At 40.4% G+C, this 13,216-nt stretch overlaps 1 protein-coding gene across 2 annotated transcripts; it reads right to left on the reverse strand.

Moving 5' to 3' along the window:
* Nucleotides 1-9,940: 9,940 nt before the first annotated feature.
* LOC117828767 (vascular cell adhesion protein 1-like) lies at nucleotides 9,941-13,216 on the reverse strand. Of its 2 annotated transcripts, XM_034706078.1 has the most exons (8): nucleotides 12,607-13,216; nucleotides 12,250-12,325; nucleotides 11,745-12,125; nucleotides 11,319-11,624; nucleotides 10,975-11,235; nucleotides 10,783-10,870; nucleotides 10,620-10,674; nucleotides 9,941-10,373 (listed from the first exon to the last, which is right to left on the reverse strand). In XM_034706078.1, the coding sequence occupies exons 2-8, from the start codon at nucleotides 12,320-12,322 to the stop codon at nucleotides 10,146-10,148; spliced, it is 1,392 nt and encodes a 463-aa protein (XP_034561969.1). In that variant the 5' UTR covers nucleotides 12,323-12,325; nucleotides 12,607-13,216; the 3' UTR covers nucleotides 9,941-10,145. The 2 variants fall into 2 exon arrangements, with proteins under 2 accessions (XP_034561969.1, XP_034561970.1); XM_034706079.1 differs by lacking the exon at nucleotides 10,620-10,674 and having other exon boundaries at nucleotides 10,234-10,373.

Consider the following 13,216-nt stretch of genomic DNA (forward strand, 5'->3'; position numbering starts at 1 on the left):
CATCTGCATATGAAAAAAGAAAAGTGTTTTATTAAAAATATAATAACAATAATAATAGTAATGATAAAGGTAAAATAGAATAGAATAAAACAAAATATGGCAACTATTTACTCACTTTAGTCAAAAGAAGCTGAGTGAAACAATTCTGCTGGATTAAACCAAATATATCATAAGAATTCAGTTTCTTACCAAAATCCAGTAGAACAGCAAAACCCTTAGAACCCAGCTCCTCTAAACCTGCATCTGTTAAACAGGACATCAGCCTTGCTGCTTGCACCCTGTTAGCTTGAGCTCACCACCTCATGCAAATACATTTTCATCATGTAACTCATTACAAGCCTGTATGCTTACACACACACACAAACACACACACAAACACAAACACACACACACACACACACACACACACACACACACACACACACACACACACACAGATAACACTTTACAATAATGGTACCAGTTATTAGTGAATTAATGCTTCATGTTGAAGTAATGCATGACTCATAATGAATTTGTGTTTGAGCTTACTGATTTCAGCTTCTCTACACGGTCATGTCTGCTGCTTCGTATAAGCTTTTTCAGCTCTTGTGTGGAACTGTGTCTCACCTGATTATTAGTTCATGATGAATAACAAGAAGTAATGGTGCACCCTACATGAACTCAAACATAAATTCACCATGAGTCATGCATTACTTCAACATGAAGCATTAATTCATTAAAAATGTGTACCATTATTGTAAAGTGTCACCCACACATATTTGTTTACAGTCAACAACAACAAGAACATCACTGCCATTTGGTAATGAGTCAAACATCTTTTAACTCTGTTGAGCATGTTGGATGTTTTAGATGATGATAAGAGAAATGATCGACCAACATGTGTGAGCCACGATCAACCCTCTACTATAGCTGAAAATGTCTTTTGACTGGACAGAGCTCTGTGCTAGCTCAACGCAGGTTCCTGCCTGTTAAAGGAAGTTTGTCCTTGCCACTGTAACTTGCTAAATGCTGCAAAGTGCTCTGCTCATGGTGGATTAAGATGAGATCAGACTGAGTCCTGTCTGTAAGATGGGACTGGATCTGATCCTGTCTTGATGTTGGGTCTTTGTTAATAATAGAACATAGAGTACGGTCTAGACCTGCTCTGTTTGGAAAGAGTCTGAGGAGAACGTTTGTTGGGATTTGGTGCTATATGTATAAATAAATAAAGATTGATTGATTGATTACAGTTGTGCATCAAAAACACACATTGAAGTATTGTTCAGCTGAAGCTTTTAGTATCTTCCAGTCTGAGACTGTTTTCGAAACGGCCTGCTACATACTATTTACTAATTTACTACATACTGCGTTTGAATTTAGTCTGTAGTACGACTGTTCTGTTCGATCTGTCATGCAGCATGCTGAGCCAGACGTCACTGGATTTCCGGTTTCGAACAGCTGAAGTAAACAGCGACCAAGCCGATAGAGAAACTGCTTCTTTAGCATCACTAATGATTTAAAAAGATATGAAGTGGTTTGTATGCAATTCAATCATTTTCACAGCACCCAAAAACGTATCCCCCCCGTCAAAAAAGAAGGAAAAAGAAAAAGCAGAGCGAGCGCTGTGCATTATGGGAAACAGTACACGAGGCAGACTGGTTCGATGCTCACTGGGAAATTTTCCTGAATCAGTAGACATGCAGGTAGTTTTGTCATACTGCAGATTTTGCTCTGTATCACTTACTACATACTGAATTTAGACCAAATCAGTACGTACTGCTAGTATAGTAGGCAGCCTTCGAAAACAGCCTGAGTCTTGCAGAGTGAGTTGAGTTGACTTTAGATGTCTGGAAGACAGGACTGTCTCTAACCAGCATTGCAGAATAGTTCTGATTCTGCAAACACTCTCCCTAGGAATTAGATGAGCTTGCCCCAACTGCATGGGCTCCTCTTTCAGGGAAGGAACAGTGGGAGGGGGATGTCACAGTAAACAGGACTCTTAGGCTGTTTTCGAAACCTCCTACTACACTAGCAGTACATATAGAATTGGGAAAAATTCAGTATGTAGTAAGTAGTATGTGAGCAAGAGCAAAATCTGCAGTATGCCAAAACTACCTGCATGTCTACTGATACAGGAACATTTCACAGTGAGCATCAGACCAGTCTGCCTCACGTACTGTTTCCCACAATGCACAGCGCTCATTCCACTTTTTCTTTTTCTTCTTTTATGACGGGGGGAACTCCGTTTTTAGGTGCTGTGAAAATTATTAAATTCCATATAAACCACTTCCTAACTTTTTAAATCATAAGTGATGTTAAAGACGCAGTTTATCTATCAGCTTGGTCGTTGTTTACTTCTGCTTTCCGAAAACCGGAAATCAAGTGAAGCCTGACCCAGCATCCTGCAGACCAGATCCAACAGAAGAATCAGACTACAGACTACCTTCAAACGCAGTATGTAGTAGGCAGTAGGTACTGCCTACTACATTCGTAGGTAGTATGTAGCAGGCCTTTTCGAGAACAGCCGTAGTCTCATGAAAGATAAGGACTGTGGATGAGAGACTAACACCTGCAGAGAACACTCTCCTCTCCAGACATCATTCACGAAAGAAGTGTGTCAATCTTAGCATCAAGAAAAACAAAGAACACGACACAGCAGGTTTATCACAGGGGCCACTTCATCCTTCATTTGCTTATGCAATCTTTAAACTTCATAAACTTTTTCCACCAAGTTAGTTAGTTAGTGAGTTACCTAAGTAAGTCCAACAGTTGGCAGAATAATTAGCTACAATCCTGTTTCCCTACAAACACTCAAAGGGATAGTTCTCCTCTGTTTCAGTCGTAAGTGTATTACACACAGGGGACATGGGTCAGATGGGCCCCTTTGTTGAGACACCACAACAGAAGGGTCAGCTCTCACACATAACTAAAGTTTTAAGAAAGTCAGACCCAAACACTGATTTCTTTGTAAGTGTACGCTGTATTCAGATTTTTGTCAGTGCTTTACTTTGCCGTCAGAAAGCCTGTTAGCTCTTGAATATTCCTGTTCCTCTGCCTCTGTGTCATCTGTCTGACCTCTTGATGAGAAAATAAGCACTGTAACTGTTTTAGAACAGTACCTTGGAGTGCGTTTGTTCCATAGACTGTATAAATAATGGATGTAGTATCCGTGACGTCACCCATCTGTACCTGAGCGCTGTTTTGAAGCCAGTCGTCAGCGGCAGCCATATTGGAAATGCTGAACTCATCCAAAAGAGTGTGACGTAAAGAGGCGGAGTTTGAGCCTCCTAGCCAACAGCTGTGTGTTCCCGCCTGTTAGTCAAGTCAGTCATGTCCTTATTTGGGCAAAAACTTGTAATCTTAATATCTTCTGAACTGTCGCGTTAGAAAAAAATTCACCCCCCGTACAGTGTGTGCTGATAGAGAAATGAGCTATGTAGACCCAAGCCGTTTTTGAACCAGGCTGTAAACATGTTTATTTCTGTTGTATAGGTTGTCTCTTTGAATGGGTGTCTATGTGGTTTCTGGTGTTCCTGCAGCCAGCCTCTAGTTGATTCTCGATGAACTGCAGTTTATAACATTTCTGCAAGGGCTTCATACTTTGAGACCTGAGGTCTCTTGGTTTGCTCTCTATGACTGCATGTATCACAGTCCTCTTCTCTGAGACCAGGAAGCGCTCTTACATAAGATAAGATAAGATAAGATACTCCTTTATTTGTCCTACAAGGGGGAAATTCATGGAGTTACAGCAGCAAACAAAAAGAAGAATTTCAACAAGAATATATATAGAAATAAAATGTTCATCAGAGACGACAGCTTGGCCATAATCCTCCTGTCAGCCACCACCTCCACAGGGTCCAGGACTGAGCTGGTCTTCTTCACCAGTGTGTTCAGTCTTGCTCTCCTGTATCCTGTCCGCCCACAGCAGGTGAAATCCTTCCAATGTGGCGTTTGTGTCCGGTGTTAGCTCTGTTAGCATGATGCTACTCTGTTTGCTGGGTTAGCTTGTCAACCTTTTCGTAGATAGATCTTACAGTCCACATAACGGTGGGTGGAAGGACAGGTCCATGTCGTCTTTTTTAGCTTGCACCTCAGTACCAGCACATCGTCCTTGCCTCCTTCTCCTCAGCTTGCAGGGAACATCGGGCCTAGCATCGTTTAGCATCGACATGCTACGGGATGCTGACAGCTGATCTCATATGTAAACAATGCGACCATGGTTACACAGGATCTCCGGACATACAGGAACAAAAATAGTAAAACCACCACTGCAAACGTAGCCAGTTTGGTGTCTATGGCCAACAAATGAGTCATTAAAAGTCATGACAGGCTCCAAATACAAAGAGAACTAAACACATATGAACAAAAGTCGAAAAAAGAACAACGAAGAGAGAGCTGCTGCAACAAGCAGCCACTCGAGCGGCGCTAAGCAACGGATTATGTATCTTTCTGACAACCAAGTTTGCATCTTACTGAGGCACCTGAATGGGTCTGGATGCATTATGACTGCAGACTCCATCATACAGGTGAACCAGCAGCAACAAGTCTATTTAAATCTGTAATAGTCACCCATTCTGAACTAAACCCCATCAGCTGGATTCAAACCTATCACTGACCTGCAGTGTACCCCATTAAAAACCAACACATACATGCATCACCTCCTGATTTCAATCTGAAACCTTTCTGCTGCATACTCTGAATTTGATCTTGTGAAGTTGAAAGTGAACACCTCCAGCATTAACTACACAATCTCCCTGTGAGTGGACAAGCCTACAGTAGCAAGTCCCAGCAGAAACAAGCCACACCTCATCCAAATCACCTGGGCCCAGTTTTTCAAAAACTGTAATCTGGAGTAAAATGATCCAGATTTTGTAATCCCTTTTTTTGCTTTCCCAGATAAAAGTGATCTTGTAGATCTTGTCCTGGTTTTTCAAAGGCTTTTCAGATTGGATCATTCTGATCCAGATACCACAAGATCAGGATTACAGAATCTAGATTTAAAGTCTTTGAATAGGCAGGCATGTGTTGGTCAAAGTAATAATTTGATTAACATGGTATGTATATTAAATGTCTCATTGGGATAAAAAAAAATAAAGTCAAACAAAATACTTTTTTATCAGCATACTAATGTTTCTATTGATCAAAAGAAAAATAATGGTTCACTGGAACTCACTACTGCCCCCCATGAACAGATCCATACTATCCCTGCATTGTCTGCCACACTCCATCATCTCATCTCATACTGTCTCTCTGACTGCTGCTGGCATTATAATGCATATTCAATTATATTATATAATTATCTTTGCCAGATTATATGATGTTATATTACATTATTATTGTTTACTACAATTTACGGTCATATTATATATCCATATTTATCTATTATATTGCTTAATCTGTCATTACCAACCATAATGTCACCATGTCAACCTGTCACTACTGAAACATTTTTAATACTGCCTGAAATGACTTCTGTTTAATCCATTTGTAACATCTTTATTTATCTATTTTTATTTTTATTTATTTTATTTTACTAATTGGAACTTTTTCTTGATTGTACTAATGTCTGGGTTGCTGTAACAACTGAATTCCACCTCGGGGATCAATAAAGTAATATCCTATCTTATCTTAGTTCAGGCATGCAAAGTGCCTTTTCAACACCCCATTCAATCGTTCAACTGTGCTCCTAGTTCTTCCATGAGCGCAGTTAGTGCAAGTATTGGATAAACAAATATTTAAATATGTATCATGTGTCCTACATGTCTCTACATCCACCTTGAATCCACCTGAATCCACCCTGAATCCACCTTTCCAGTGGGATCAGGATCATCCTGATTTTTAGCATCAAACCTATCCCAATCTCCACCTTAGAGTTTTAAAAAACCCAAAATCAACATTTGATCTGGATTCTGGGCATAATTGGACTACCAAATCAGATCCCACTTTTGTAGGATCAGGATTTAGTAATTTGCTTTTGAAATACCCAATTTTGAGATTTAATTCTATCCAGATCATTCTAGTCCAGATTCAAGTTTTTGAAAAACTGGGCCCTGGAGGCTTTCTCTGCAGCATCCAGGATGGAACAAGGTTCAAATGTTAAAATGAGCTGGCTTAAACACAACACTTCATAAAACTGACTTCCCATCTTTAGCTGTAATTAGGGCCCAAGCACCGCTGGTGGCGAAGGCCCTATTGTTTTTCTAAGGATCGATTTTTATTCTTTGTCGTGCGACTTCAAACGCACTTTTGGACCCCTGAACGTGCATGAAAGCGTGGATATTTTTGCACACTCATCAGGCCTGGTGAAAAATTTACTAATTTGTGGGTCTCGCAAAAAAAATTCCAAAAATGTGCTCGCTAGCCCCCCTAAAATTTTCAAAAACGCCTCCGTATTGGGGTTATTTTGAGCTACATGCCTGAAAAATTTTGCTTGAAAAGCGCCACCTATTTTTGAAAATCAAAAATGGCTCCGAAAAGCGTCCAAAAACGTCCAAATAAGGGTGCATACTTTTGCTTTTAACTCCCAGAGCTTTTCTCTGATTCAGTCCAAACCAAGGTCAACCTATAGTAAACCCATTGACAAGAAAAAATTATCAGAACAAATTCTGTTCAGACGAAAATTGTGGGCGTGGCAGACTTTGGGGCGGGGCATAAAAAAAAACAAATCGGAAAATGGATTTTTGTGACTTTAAAATACACATTATTTCACCTCATCCAACGCACTCATCAGTCCTGGGAAAAATTGCGACATTTTATGGGTTTCGCAAAAAAAGTCGAAAAAATGTGCTCAATAGCGCCCCCTACAGTTTTCAAAAAACCCTCCCCATAGGGGTTATTTTGAGCTACATGCTTGAAAAATTTTACGCATATACATGGCATCAGAACGCACAAAAAAGCCTCTTGCACCCATATCCTAAGCTCAACAGGAAGAGCGCCACCTAGCTTTGAACATGAAAAATGGCGTCAAAATAAGGGTGCATACTTTCGCTATTAACTTCTAGAGCTTTTCTCCAATTCAGTACAAACCAAGGTCAACCTATAGTAGACACCTTGACGAGAAAAAATGATCAGAACATATTTTGTTCAGACTAAAATTGTGGGCGTGGCAGGCGTTTAGGCGGGGCATCAAACGCACATACAGCTTTGAATGTGAAGAATGACGCCCAAATAAGGGTGCATACTTGAGAGCTCCTCCTAGAGTTTTTCTCCGATTCAGTCCAAACAAGGCACATTCTATAGCCGACATATTGACGATTAAATTATTGTTAAAGGAATTATGTTCACACTAAAATTGTGGGCGTGGCACTCTGTCAAGTTTGGAGCTTTTCTTGGCAATCTGCCAAAAACTTGGAACATTTGCACCACCTAAGCCAGTATATACTCTCAGATCTTGCTTTCGCATCGTGTGGTGGCAAATATCAGGCGGCCGTTTACATGTGGTGGCGGCTCGCGAAGGCGGCGGCTGCAGATGTGCGAGGGCCCGTTCATCGCCGCTTGTGGCTTTAATTTAATTTAAATCTTCCCATTGTGAGAGAATCAGCCTCCAATTATAAGATAGCACATGATGTTACAGGTAACACACAAATGGCAGTTAATTCCACCTGTGTGTATTTTAATGGGTGCAGGTCAGTATAACATTCATATTAAAGACGGAGTGATGATTATTTATAAGTGAGTTCAAACTGCTCCTCTCACACGCTCTTCCTGCTCATCATCTCACGTTACGTAGAACCTTTATCATATACATTTTTTAACACAAAGAAGCTCCAGCAAAATGAACAAGAATATTGTTATTGTGAAGAGAAATTTAACAAAGTACATATTAATGAGTTCAGTATCGTGGTTGAAGAAAACAAAAGGAGGAGGAGCCAAATTGGAGACAATAAAGGTTTATTAGACAAAAGAGATAAAACAAAAAATTACTGATAACAAAAATCCAAAGACCAACTGAAAGTCCACTGAAACACACACTGCAGAGACGCAGGTAAGACTTTCAGGTAAGACACACAACGAACTGACATGGGAAGAGGAAACAGACACTAAATACACACAGGGTTATCAACACAGGTGTGACACAAGAGGTGAAACTAATGAGTGCAATCAAACAGGTCGGAAACAAGAACTAATCCAGACACAGAAGGAAGGAGTAATCCAAAATAAAACAGGAAACACTGAGACTGAATTAAGAAGTAAAATACATACAAGAACACAAGGGCCCAGGCTCAACGTCCACACTCACTGACTCTGAGGTGTGTTCACACTCAGTCTGTGAGGGCTTTGGGCTGACCCACTGTCAAAACGTCAAGGTTGTGAGGGATCTCAAACAGACGTTTTGAGCCTTTTATGCCTCCTTTGCATAAGTGGGCATTTTTGCAGACTTAGTGTAAGGGAATTACCCATAGTTCATAGCATTGTAACGTGAAACACGGGATTAAAGCTGGGGTTGGTAGTCAGATTTAGATCCACTTTTTGTTATACTAGTTAAAATGATCTTTATGTCCCGATGGTAATCAATACATAATGTGTTCTTAAAAAAGAGGTAAAAAAAAGCTGCTATCTACAGCCGGAGTAAACCTGGGAAAACACCAACCAATCCCTGCCATCAGGAGACAAATGATTAAACGCTTTGCCGCTCTGCCTGCCTCCTGCAACATTTCATGTTTGTTTGTGTTTTTAACTTTCACTATGAGAATGTTTTGGTGTTTTCTTACCGCTGAGTAACACATGAGTTGATGTAGTGCAAAACACAAACCATGTGCTTAGGACCGGTTTTGAATCAGTCACCATCATATGGTTGTGAATCAGCAGCGCTCATGCATGTGAGCGGGGGCGCCATTTTGGAGGAGTTTAAGGTAAACACTAGCTTTAAGGTAAACGAACGGTCACTTGAAATTTTAAAAAGAGAGATGGTAAACAAGAAGCAGGAAGGTACAAACCATGTTGACCTTTCGAACAAAGTTAGCCTGTAAGTATAGATAAAGAAAACAGCCCAAATCTATTTATCTTCACATATGTTTGTACAGTATAATTTATATATTAACCATTATTATTTGAATTTGAGGAAGGTAAAAAATTGTGTGATATAAATTCCTAACACCGTTAAGGTGAGCTCCGTGACGTCATGCAGGTTACATGAGAAGTCTCAAAGTGCTGTCCCATTCCTAGTTATAGAGTTTGAGCCCTTACAGCCTCCTGCCCTCAATCACTTGACACGTGACTTCAATTAAGTCAAGAAGGGCCAAGAACACAGGACTTGAAACAGGTCCAAAGTTTTCCTGTTGTCACCAGCAGGTATAAGAAAAGACTTCACCAGTATTCAGCGATCAATACAAGCTATAAACCGTATGTTGTTCTGTTAGGGTGCCGCCATTGTCTCCTTTAAGAGGAAGTGTGGCAAGCTTGTATACATCATGAAATCTATCACTGTGACCCGTTTTCTACTTTCAGGAAACCTCATCAGGTCCCTGTGGACTGTGGCTCACATGCCAGTGGTAAAAGCTCAGTGTTTCACTTTGTTCAGGTTGTCAGATTATGTTTGCAAATGACTTCACAGCCTGTCGTTGTATAAAGTCTTCAGTCAGCATGTTAACAAAGGAGATCCATGAAATGAAAACTCTGAGGCTGTTGAAACATGATGTGCATATGTGGAAAGGTTCGGAGCACACTTCTGTATTTTGCAAGATCTCATTGCCGCTGAAACGTTTGTGTGTCTGTAATTCAGATGTGTGCAGGGTTTTTTTTTGAAAATGAGGTTTGAAAAAGCTGAGCAAAGGATGCTCGTCTGACTACAAAATACTGTCCACATATCAACAGCTGCATGATGGCAGCCCACTGCTGTTGATAAATGATATAATAAGGAAGTAGGATATGGAAATTTTGAGTTCATTGCACTGTAGCAGAGTAAGTATTTCCATTTCCAGGATCAAACAACATTAAAAAAAATAACTTTTAGATCAAATAAAAGTAAATCCAAATGTATTCTACTCAAGTTTTCTTTCCAGTGTTTAATCAATTCAACTCAAACGTTACTGTCATTCATCTGGATAGCTTGTATACAGCTGAATGAAATTGCGTTTCTCACATGGCAGGTGCAAAGCGCTGCAAGTACAATAAAACGACAGACAAACAATACAACAAACAACAGAAACAAAATGAAACAACAGTTAATCTTTCTTCACTTGAGCGTAGAGTTCTTCAGGGCCGTCTGTAGCTTCTCTGGAGCCAGAACCTTTGACCTGTGCATACACCGTCTCCTGCTGCTGTCCACTGTCCTGCACTTGATCAGAGGAAGGTCTCTGCTTGGAGAAGTCAATCTCTCCATAATGGATGCCCTCTTCGTCTTCCATTTGTTTTTTTGGCTCTACAACTGCCAGCTCTGTAGTGTTTTGGCTCTGCAAAAACATGACCGTTTGTTTTACTGTTGACAGCCATGAAACATCTTACACCACGTTACAAAGACTTGGAAAAGGTACGTTGTTCCTTGATGTAAGGATTGCTTTTCTTACTTTAACCACACAGAGTTGCATTTAGGATGTGTTGTCACAAGCTTCGTGTTTCTACACAAATGTTCTATACACTGTGAGTAGATGTGAAACATTAGACTGCAGTGATTCACAGAGGATTTAGCATTTTCCTACCAGACTCTCTTGAGATGAATGAGCTGATTTAAACCGACCCCATAAAGTGAGAGCACTGTGAAACAAAGCATCAATGAGAACATGGAGTACCAAATGGACCTGCTGTAGATATGAGCTCTGTGATAAACAGACCCAGAGACCTGCTTCGATTTGTGATACTTACAGAATTATTCCAACAATCAGGCAGATGAGTAAGACGCTCCCAATGATTCCTCCCAGAAGTGCTCCACTGCTAGATCCACCAGCTGGTTCTGTTCAGAATCAATTACCACATATAACCATGAAGACATTTAAGATACGTGATCTGGTAACTGCAGAGGTTCAACAAATGGACTCAGTGAAATGCAATAATTACCTTCAATATTGAGATGAATACTTGAAGACGTCTGATTACCAAGATCACTTGTGGCCACGCAGTAATAAACTCCTCCTTCAGTCACATTAAGGCTGTAAGACTCTCCTTCAGATACCATCACAGGTCTGTTGTTGCTGATCCTGAACCAGGTGAACCTGCTGACAGGAGGCTTGGCTCTGCTGGAGCAGGTCAGGTTAACCAGGGTACCTGCTGACACCAAACCTGATGGACTGATGGACACTGAGGTGTTTTTAGGAGCATCTGAGGAACAAAGAAAGATAAACTGACATCCCATAAATCATCATATTCTGCCAGGAGTCAATATCAAACTCTGGTTGTCTCACATGAAACACTGAGAGTCTTTGTCTCCTCTGCTGTCCTCACATCTCTGCCTTCATTCACAGGATATGTGGCAGAACAGGTGATGTTGTATCCATCATGGTGCTCTGACAGAGTGATGCTCTCCTGGATTTGAGTTGTAAAGGTTCCATCTGTGTTTTCCTCCATGTTGTTGAGAGAGTCACTTTGGAGACTCCAGGTGAGTTTAGGAGGAGAGTGTGGACAGGGAGTGAGAGCTGAGCAGGTTATAGTGACAGACTCCTCCTCCTTCAGGTCTCCTGGGATCTCCATGCTCGGTCTGTGAGGGGAGTCTGTTATATCAAGACAGAAACTTTATTTCAGCCTCAACAATTCTTAAAAATCCTTAAAACCAAGCCCTCAACCATGAAGTCTGGAGACAACAAATTAAGAGTCTAATAAAGCTCTCTTACCTCTCACTGTTATTCGAGGAGGATCACATAAAGCCGTTGCCTTGAATACACCAAAGTCAATTCTGAAGTAGTATACATCTTCATGTGTTGAGTTTATATGAGAAAATAAAGTGGTGCATTGTTTCTGTCGGAGGTTTCCGGTGATGTTCATTGGATAGATTTTGACCGTCCCACTACTGTTATAAACCACGTTTTCAGGTCTTCTGCCAAAATAGGGATTATTTTTAATCCAAACCCCAAAGATTTCTCTCTGGCCTAATTCCTCTTCTGTTATAGCGCTAAAGTTACACGGGATTTGTAAACAAGATCCACTCAGTGCTTCCATCTCCTGAGGTGTAGAGACGTGGAGGTTTGTGACATGAGGACAATCAGCCAATGCACCTGAAAACCAGATTAACACAAGATGATTCATTAGAAAGTAAACATTGTAAGCACTACTTGCAGCGGTCCCTGTGTCATTTTATAGAGTAATGTCTCCAGATATCACACTGAACCAACAGCTCACCTGTGAGAAAGAAGACACTCAGTGAGAAGTTGGCCATCAGCTTCTTCCCAGACAAGGCTGCTGTGACCCCCATCCTCTGGATTTATACCCCAAATAATGCAGTTACTATTTTTGTACAACATTTACAAAGAACGAAGCACTGAAGAAGATTGTAGACACATTTTAATAAAAGCACATATCAACACCAGAAACTTGCATCATATATCCAGGATTTAAAAGAGATATATTAACATCAACAAATGTGAACATTATTGAACATTCATGTATTCAGTTTTTAAACCATCATTTTAACAAATTCCCATCCTATGAAATCAAACTGGTTCTTTTTTTTTTTTCTTAAAAGCTTGAAACTCTTACCAATTGAGCCCAGAGAGTGCAGCAATGGGATCCTTCAATGGGTCATGAGTTTGTGAATACGAGCTGAAAGAACAGCCCATGCAATTCCAACTTCCCCTTTAAACTGAAGCAATTTAACAGCAAGCTGACTTCCTTTGTTTGAAGAGGATTTAGTAAATCATGTAAGTGTACATTTGCTAAAGCATAATCCGCCTGCGAGACTTACAGTTCATATTTGGGGAAACAGAAGTTCACACAATAACTGCAGGCCTGTGAACTTTCTTCCATATTTTCAATGCATCAAATACTATAATGGATACATATATGTACACACACACACACACACACACACACACACACACACACACACACACACACACACACACACACACACATACACATACACATACACATACACATACACACACACTTGCCTGGCTAGGATGTCCTGTGGCAGTTTCACACTGGCTGTCTTTATGCAGACATTTTAAAGAAGGTTGAAGGAATTATGGTGTGTTTAAAGAGTTCACCTCTGTAGCATAGACAGCAGAAAACATGAACATCATACAAGAGGCAGTTTATTACACTACCCCAAGGTTGCCTCAGTCTCTGTCTCAGTCCCTGATCTGTC

Source organism: Notolabrus celidotus, chromosome 17 (assembly GCF_009762535.1).
Source record: "Notolabrus celidotus isolate fNotCel1 chromosome 17, fNotCel1.pri, whole genome shotgun sequence".
Taxonomy (NCBI): domain Eukaryota; kingdom Metazoa; phylum Chordata; class Actinopteri; order Labriformes; family Labridae; genus Notolabrus; species Notolabrus celidotus.